This window comes from Symphodus melops (genome assembly GCF_947650265.1).
Source record: "Symphodus melops genome assembly, chromosome: 3".
Classification (NCBI taxonomy): domain Eukaryota; kingdom Metazoa; phylum Chordata; class Actinopteri; order Labriformes; family Labridae; genus Symphodus; species Symphodus melops.
In genome coordinates, this window is record NC_136693.1 from 8,150,647 (window position 1) to 8,159,528 (window position 8,882).

An 8,882-nucleotide genomic window follows, 5' to 3' on the forward strand; every position below is an offset into this window, starting at 1 on the left:
GAATACAGTGAGGGTAAGGAAAGCGCTTCATGGAGGCTGTGTGAAAGCACGTCTCGGTTGTTGAATAAATGTTTATAACCCTGAAGGGATGCTCCTCCAGATGTGCAAAAATTCACATACATGTGTAATGATGAACAAGCAGTATTTACTGTATAGAACATACACTTTTTTCACGTACAGCGTGAAGAGAAAAAGTCACATTCCCTATGACCAATCTGAGGTGCAGGACATCGAGAGGTCACAAAACAATACAGCATACAGTTTCACTTATCTTCCTTTACTAAATCACAATGTATACTTTTTGTACCACAGAGTATGCTATCTATCTATTGTGGAAGTGTAATTGTTTAAATTCCCTTTTTTATCCATAACATTTGAAATGCCTTGGATACCTGTTGGTTTAACCAGGTTAAGATTTATGGATAAGAGATAACAGCTATGCTAGCTGATCTGGAAGGCTGTGGTAAGGAGACCATACTGGTTCCAACAAAAGACAAGGATGGGAAAGGGATTGCTTTGGCATTTTTGTGTTGTTATTGATTATTTGTTTTCATTGTTTAATAAGTAAAGCGATGGATAGACTGTGAGCTTTTGAATTCGTCTTGATATGAAGGAGTTTTTTTTCCTGTGTGACGAAAGTCAGGCGATCACACAAGAGTTGCAGTTTATCCTGAGCAGCCCATTGATGAATTTATCAAATTCAATTGCGATCGTTCACACAGTTGCTGAACTATTTCATCTAAAACGAGAATCTCATAGTGATGGTGATTAAAGTCTCGGGGGCACCAAAATTTGTTGTGTGCTAATACTGAAAGTGATTACAATTCATCCTTGCACGCAGCTAGGAAGATTAAAGTCATTTTAAATATCATATAATAATAATCTAAAATGTTATTATATCTCATAAACGGACCGTGCTGTAGCATGGCCTACTCAACTGCTGCTTTCAGTGGCTGAGTATGAACTATGAAACTTTAAAAAAAAGAAAGGTCCTCAAAAAGATGATTTTGGATTTGAAGGCACACTGGATCATCGTAAAGAATTGTAATCACTTCACATTTGAAGTATTGTCTTTTTGCAAAACTGTGATTATTCACGTTTTGTAACTCCGGTCTCAGCTGGTCTTTGACAGCACGCTCTTAAAAAATCCTTAAGTCATCCTTTGGCTCCCATCCAGTGAGGCAGGGCAGAGTGTTACTTGGCTGAGGTCCCATGGGAGTGATCAGTCCTCCTAAACCACACTAAACAGCATCAGGGTTAACTAAAGCCCCTGTCATGTTTAGAGCCTCCCCCTTTAAATAATCTGTTTGGAAGTGGTTTGCCACAGCTCGTGGACAGAAGAAGGTAAACACACGTTTTTTAAAGGAGCATGTGCAACAGCTGGTTCACCTTTGGGTGCCTATGCAATGAGTAGGAGAAAGTAGATTTTGCAGAGGGAGAAAACAATTTCTGACAAAGTCTTGAGCATTACTGAGCCCCCAGTCAAACAGAGAAAAGATTACACTGGTTTTATAAGAACTAAGATCCATATAATGTCCAGACTGATGTAGTGAGATGAAAGTATTGCTGAAGTTTTTCTTTTCTTAAGAGTACAAAGAGCTGGTTGAGACTCGTGTCTTACAGTGAAGTCTTCTGAAGGGGAAGTCTCTTTATGATGGCCTGGGAGAGATATCATTGTTCTATGGTACATGTTGAAAGGCATGGCTTCTGGTCAGGCCGCACAGCGGTTTTATTTGGGTCTGTAATCTCAGTGAGACATCTCTAACATTTATAACAGGATGGACCATGTCTGATTTGGTCTCCATGATTTCAGCTGGCTAGAATGAAAACACTGCATGATGATTCAGCCCCTAAAAGGGAGTTAACACGTGAGTACACAAAATCATGTGTCCATGCAGACAAGCTTGTTATGGGTATGGGCCTTCCAGCCCCCCTCTGCCTATTGACTTTACACAATGATGGAAAATAACTTATTGCCAGTGGTGGCTGTCAGAGTTGTGGCAAAAAAGGGGTGCAACCTACTTTCTGTGTCTATGGGTGCAACAGAAGCTTAAGGTTAGGCATCATAAGCAAAGATAGTTGTGGTGATTTATTTTTCATTGCTATTTGGATAACACTGCTGAAGAGAGACGGGAAACATTGGGAGGAGAGAGAGGGGGATGACATGCAGCAAAGGGCCAAGGCTAGATTAGAACCTATGGCCGCTGTGATGAGGACTACAGCCTCTGTTCATCGAGCGCACATCTTCACCATTCAGTGATATGGCACCCTGATTAAATTACCTTGTTAAAAAAACAAACAAGCTTGAGACCGTTCACCATTGAACATTAAAAGGCAAGTTTTTCTTATATAGGGCAGCTCATTTTTCTAAATCAAGTTGTTTCCACTGGTGGGGCACTTTGTTATTGTAAAAAAAGTTTAAAAAAAAAGGTGAAAAAATTATAAATTTTTTCACGTTTTTTCCTAAAACTGAGGTTTCCATTTTGTTGGATTTTTTTGTTCAACAGGTGCACCAAGAAGAGCTTCTCTCAGAGTACACCGTCATTTAAGATTTGTTTGACTCACGTCAGTATAAAATCAATTGAGGTAGTAGAGACTTAAATTATTCAGTTTAATAAACAAAGTAATGAACAAAAACTCTGTTGAGCCCTATGCTATCTGAAAGAGAAGCAATCCCCCCCCCAACAAAAAAATAAATCTGTAAATCAGCATTTTAATGCCTTTTCACATTTCACACATCTCAACCAGCTGTTGCATAAATCTAATACAGCCTGAAATTTCAATTTCAGGGTGTTTTTATAAGCTCTCTTGGTCCAATTTATCTTTCCCAAATGCTAGGAAAGGTGTTTCATTTCACAGCCCCACTTTTTCACACTTTTCACAATATGCTCAAAGAAAGAGCCAATTTCTTGAACAGATCTCTTTTAGGAACACAAAATGTTGGAACGTGATGATCTTAGTGTGGATTTTACAGCTGCGGCCCATGTCTGCCATAATACTCCGTCCAGTTAGTGTATACTGAAGCAGATGGAGAAAGACCATATGCTGCATGTTCTCAGCTGCTGTTGAAATATGAGCTGCACCTCTGGCTGACATCATGTGAACCTGATAGAGACTTATTCCTTCTAATTGTGATTAACTTATGAATCTGTTTGGTCCTAATATGAAAACAGGACTTGTGTCAAAATGTAAATTTATTAGATTAATAATCTACATTTACTCATTTAAATACACAGACGATATAGATGAGTTTAATGAGTCGTTTCAATACGTTTATCTGGGATGAACCTTAGAGCTAAAATTCTACATTTGTCAGATTAATTTCTAACTTTTATTTTCCTCTTTGTAAGCAAGAAAAATTGCATAAACTGCAATTCAGTGGAAACATTTCGGATTGAATTCCTCTTTTCAAGTCCTAGCTGTATATTACTCATGTCTCAACTGACGTCTGTCTACTGTACAGAGATGCAAACCTCAGGGAATCTAAGATGACAAAAGGTCAGCAAGGGGCATCAGGCATTCATCACTTACCATTTTACTTTTAATGAACTTAATGCTTACGCCTTAAAGAGAAGCATCACCATTTGAACAATGAAACAGAGCTGATAGAAGAAGCATGGTACAGTGTATCAAGTATTAAAGTGTAGCAGTCACAGCTTACGTTGGACACTGTAATAAGGTTAAGTGTGTCCTTTTATATTTTGGCAAAGTACAAAGTGTTGCCCTTAAGTACACTCTGCCAACAATTACAACAATCTCCACAAAGCTGTCCAATCATCTCTGAAAGTCGATAAAACTCGGAACCTCGACAAATAACTGGGATGAAAAGTTGCAAAAATGTCTTCAGGTGGCAACTCTGAAACTAAGACAAGCTTGTTTGAGATGTGATCACAACTGTCTGTGTAACTTCAAACTCTTGCACCATCGAGTGGTCAGGATGTGTATTACATGAAAGCGAGAGTTTCCATTTGTGCAGATTGTTTGAACTCTACACTCAGTTACACGAATTTAATGCAATCATAACAAAGCAGTAAAATTAACAAAAATATGTATTTTAAGTTTTCAAAACGTTTTAGACAAAGCTAAAAGCAGTGTAATAAAACTAATGTGACTAATTATTCCTTTGACAAAGGGAAGCGAAATTACAAACTGAAATGCCAAATGGGAAGCTCTGATTCAAACGAAGTATTTGCGCTGTCACAGTTGTACTTAAAAAAGGATATTCAAACAAAGTCAGTCTTCATTACATACATACATTTATTTTATATAAAAGAAAACAATGGTTGCAATATATACACACAGGGCCATCACTGGAAAACAACGGTATCCAACATGGCAGCTAAGCACTGAACAATGTTGGATGTCATCAAAACATCAACGTGCTCCTCCAAGTGCCTCTTGGGATCCTGCAAAAAGGAAACAAAATAACAATGGGATGTGATGTGAAGATTCTTCAAACAGTTTCTGTATAAACAACGTTTAACAAAGCAGTCATCTGTTGCACCGACATGGTCTGTCTTCAGGACTAAACCCCACTTTGAAACTAATTTGATTCTAACTTCAGTTGTGTTATTGTTTGGTTAACTAAGAGATGAAAGGGTCAGCTTAACTAAGTAATGTCCAAACTACGCAGAAATGACATTTAAACTTCATGTGACCAATCAGTGAAGAGCAGTATTTAATGCCATGTCTGTTACAGCCCTGCGTGTTCATCAGTGAACAGACTAATGGCTGAAAATGACTTCAGCTAACGATCGGTAATCCACAATCAGCGACAAAGCACTACAATCAGGTGGTGCAAACAGTCCACTCTCAATCTACAGCTTGTGTAAAAAAAAAAAAAACAGCGACATCGAGTGGTGAAAACAGACGGTAGCGCCCTCCTCTCCTCCTAATAGTCAAAGCAATCCCACCATTCAAAATGCATAAAACCATGAAAACTGTATTTTAAGGAGAACTACACATATACTGAGAGCTATGTTTAACATTTCTGTTAGAACTTGGTGAACTATGTTGGAACAATCTTAGCTGGTGTAACACCTTTTAGTTTTAGTAGTGCATAAACTCCCTCGAGAAGTTGACGTAGCAGGTACAACAGAACTAAGTCTCTGTTTGGACTGCTTCAAACAGTAACAGCTCCTTCTACCTCCAACCAATGTGCGAAATATCATCCACAAACACTGACCTAAATGAAGCAATACAGGATCATAAAATAAAATTGGTAGCAGCAGTTTTCTTTACTGAAGCATGAAATGTCTTTTGTACCTGTTTTCCAACATTCTTGATTGCCAGCTGCTCGGGGGTCATTTTGTCCTCCTCTTCAACAGCCTGAGGTGAGAAAAACATTGAGTAAGGACTCCAGTAGCATCATCTGAATGCGTGGTAGCACGCATGAGATCATCTGAGTTGCTTTTTTTTTTTTTTTTGAACCTCAGAAATACTTGGGAATTTCAGCTCAAGCAAATGTGTTAATATCTTGTGAAATCTAAATACAGTATGCATGTTGTCACCAATGAAGCACCAGCACTAGTGCAATGATCGTCCTCTTGTTGTATGGATTCATCTTAAAATAATGCGTCAATTCATTTCATATTTAGGGGCTTACAAAGCTCTCTTTGTTTCCTTTCTCTATCATACACTTCATTCTTGAAATATTTCCATCTACTCTGTGTTTTGAATCAAAGTTATAGTATTCATGAAGAAATGATTACTAGAACCCTTCCTGCTTCCTGGGAAACTTCAGCCTTCAACAATCTGAAGAAAATTGTGCTTTTTCTTAACTTTTAAAACAACTGGTGGACTAAAAGTTGTACCTTATTGTAGTTCTTAGCCAGCTCCAGCATTTCCTTGACAATGTTCTCATTGAGCTTGCAGTGCTCGCTGTAGTCCTGCAGGGTCAGACCCTCCATCCAGCTCTTCTTATGCAGATTCAACAGCATCTGAAACATAAAAAGGTTTATTTTCATGGCTCATAAAAAAACAAAACAAATACCTTCACGATTCTTTGATCAGTGTTCTCGCAAACCTTTTGCTCCAGCTCGTTTTTCCTGTAATTGATGGTGATGGAGTAGTAGTGTCTGTTAAGTCCGTGAATGAGAGCCTGAGAGAAAGAAAAAACCCTTAACTTAATGACGTAAAAAAAACAACCTCAGGGTGAAGAGTGGAACATCTCAAATGCTAGACGTGAAATGAAACAAATTGTCAGTAATGTATTTTACACAATGATGATGTCATGTACAATGCGTTACCTGGATTGAAGGCTTGTTCAGATGACCCAGGTTAGATGTGGTTTGTCTTGGTTCATGACCTAACACCATCATGTTGGCGTTGATCAATCTGAAGGCATCGATGACAACCTGCCGAGGACAGATGGCACAAGTTACTAAGAGTTCACAGTCAAAATCAGAGCGCGTATGAATACATACAGAAGTCAGAAGATTCTTCCAAACCAGCAGCACATCTTTACCTTTCCTTTCACACTCTGGATGGGATCAACCACCACTGCGACGGCTCGCTCTGACAGGGCCTCGAAGCTCTGCTGTGTGTTTATGTCCACGCCAGACAACCAACAGCCAAAACCAGGGTGACTGTGGTACCACCCCACCACCATCTCTGGTCTGGTGAACAATATGGAAGGAGGACAGAAAACATGTGAAGACAATATCCAAACAAGATCTGAGTTAATTTGTCATTAAAGTGAGAATTAATTTAACTATATTGCCATTGATTTACAATTCCATCAAGTTTGGATAAGATGAACAATTGTATTTGTTTTTTTAATTTGATAAATTAGGTTCTATTTATTTTGATCAATAAATGTGAGGAAAACAATCAAATACTTGTCCATATATTGTGATTGTAGATGTGTGTTGACGCTTTACCTGCCGGTCTGCTTCAGCATATCCAACATCTTTGCCTGGAACACGGGGTCCACAGCTTCAACACTCACACCCTGTGCGAGGGATAATTCAGTTATGACAAGCCAAAACTCTCCTCATACACTTATTTTAAACTACAACCAGTAGGCCTACACATACAAATCATTTACTACTCGACTACTACCAATACAGATATTCGTCAGCTTTACAGATTTATTATTTAAATGGGCCTCCAGATATACTGTATAAGCTTGAGTTTAGGGAGTTTACGTACAGTTCCTGACTGGGGCATGGCAAACACATCGATCACTCGCACTGTGTAGTCATCAACAAACTCTCCCAACATCAGTCCCATAACCTCCATCGGCACACCAGCACGGCCGTGTTTCAACATCTGATAAGAGCAAATACACGAGTGAGAGGTCAAAGAAATGTCACAACATTATTTTTTTAAATTCCATAAAAAGTTAAGAGGGTCATCTTTAAACAGATGTTTTGTTACTACCTTTAGCAGGGCCAGAGAGGAGATGTACACCTGCTCCGCAGTGTCCACAGCAGGTGCATCAGTTGGGGGGCCCTGAGGAGTCAAAGTAGGGTTTATTTATAAATGCATTCATATATACAGTATTGAAATCGTTTGTAATCAGTTTCATTTATTACTGCCATACGCTACACTGCGAGTCCAAGTATTAAAAAAAAAAAAAAAAGCATTTAAATATTGCTTATCAGTGGCAATTTTGTTAAATGTCTTACCTGGCCAAGCCCTGGCATTCCCCCACCCAGCCTCAGCAGTCTGTCCATGTGAGGATCTGAAGAGACAGACACAACATAGTGGTTGTCTTTCCTTTAGGTAGTAGTGACACATCTTATTTTGCATAAGGATCACTAAGAGTCTTTAAAACACTTCATCAGGGGAAACCTGACTTTGTTGAGAGGCCAAAAAAAAACAAGAGTGATTCTTACACAAGATTATTGTTTATTTAAAAACATGTATAAAATGTTCCTCTATAAGAAATAACCAGTATGTTGGAAAGCCTAAACTGTTTTCCAGTTGAGCTGATGGTGATTTTTGTCGGTATATGTTTGGATAAATAAAAGATGATTTTAATAATGAATAATCTTTTGATTTATTAAAAGATTTTGATTGTTTCACCAACAAATAAGATGACTGACAAACCTCTGTTTTCCTATATGACATTACCACAACAAATAGGAATTGAGGTCATATCTCATAATACAAGCCTGATACAGATTCATTAAAAGTATTTACCTTATTGATATAAATTAATTTAAGAGTCAGAAATTAAACTGGAGTTAGCATCTAATCGCTAGTTAGCCTCAGCATGCTAATTCGTCAATAGTCGCGTCAACACAGCATTAAAACACGAAATATGAGTTTATATTTGAATAAAGTCGAGCTCTGATGGGTTACGTTTCAATAAAACATTAAATGTGTCGAGTTTAGAAAACATAAGTAAGATAACGAACTGCGTTAGCTCACTATTGTTAGCTTAGTCTTGTTCAGCCTCTACATCGAAGTATTTATAAACATTTAACCTGAAACCACCGCGATACTTTAAATCATTTCATTGTGTCAACGCTATCAGTCTACTTACCTTGTGTAAATGTCAATATATAAGAGGAGAAAAGTCTGTGTTCGTGTGTTTAGTCGAGTCAAACCAACTGGCTACAATGAATCAGCCAGAATTGTGACTTTTTTTTTTTTAGAAGAAGAACTACTTCCGTCCGGCTCTGATGACGTTTTAGATTTTCACATGCCTGGCAACTGCGTAAACGAAACACAAGGGGGCGCCACTTTTCATTTCACTTCTGCTCCTCTGAGGTTTCTGTGTGACTCATAACAAAACTACAACTTCCTCTGCTTCCCCATTTTTTTAAACTTAAACTAAAGTTTATTTGCAATACTTTTTTCTTTAAATAAACTGTCTGACCATAAGACATTTTCATAGCAACTTGTACTGTTTACATGTGTTTACACCTGTT

At 38.1% G+C, this 8,882-nt stretch overlaps 1 protein-coding gene across 1 annotated transcript; it reads right to left on the bottom strand.

Annotated features, from left to right (window-relative positions):
* Positions 1–4,239: 4,239 nt before the first annotated feature.
* psmd14 (proteasome 26S subunit, non-ATPase 14) lies at positions 4,240–8,618 on the bottom strand. The gene is made up of 11 exons (XM_079339124.1): positions 8,495–8,618; positions 7,632–7,687; positions 7,384–7,455; positions 7,153–7,272; positions 6,882–6,952; positions 6,467–6,617; positions 6,249–6,356; positions 6,026–6,100; positions 5,814–5,939; positions 5,266–5,328; positions 4,240–4,406 (listed from the first exon to the last, which is right to left on the bottom strand). Exons 2-11 carry the CDS (start codon positions 7,677–7,679, stop codon positions 4,308–4,310), a joined length of 933 nt encoding a protein of 310 aa, XP_079195250.1. The 5' UTR covers positions 7,680–7,687; positions 8,495–8,618; the 3' UTR covers positions 4,240–4,307.
* Between the last annotated feature and the right edge of the window lie 264 nt (positions 8,619–8,882).

Excerpts from the sequence above, each read along its gene's own strand:
- psmd14 (XM_079339124.1), bottom strand. The coding sequence starts at position 7,679 with ATGGACAGACTGCTGAGGCTGGGTGGGGGAATGCCAGGGCTTGGCCAG. Across the intron at positions 6,618-6,881 it reads ATGCTGAAGCAGACCGGCAG|ACCAGAGATGGTGGTGGGGT; the intron begins GTAAAGCGTCAA and ends ATTGTTCACCAG. Across the intron at positions 6,101-6,248 it reads TGAACAAGCCTTCAATCCAG|GCTCTCATTCACGGACTTAA; the intron begins GTAACGCATTGT and ends TCTTTCTCTCAG.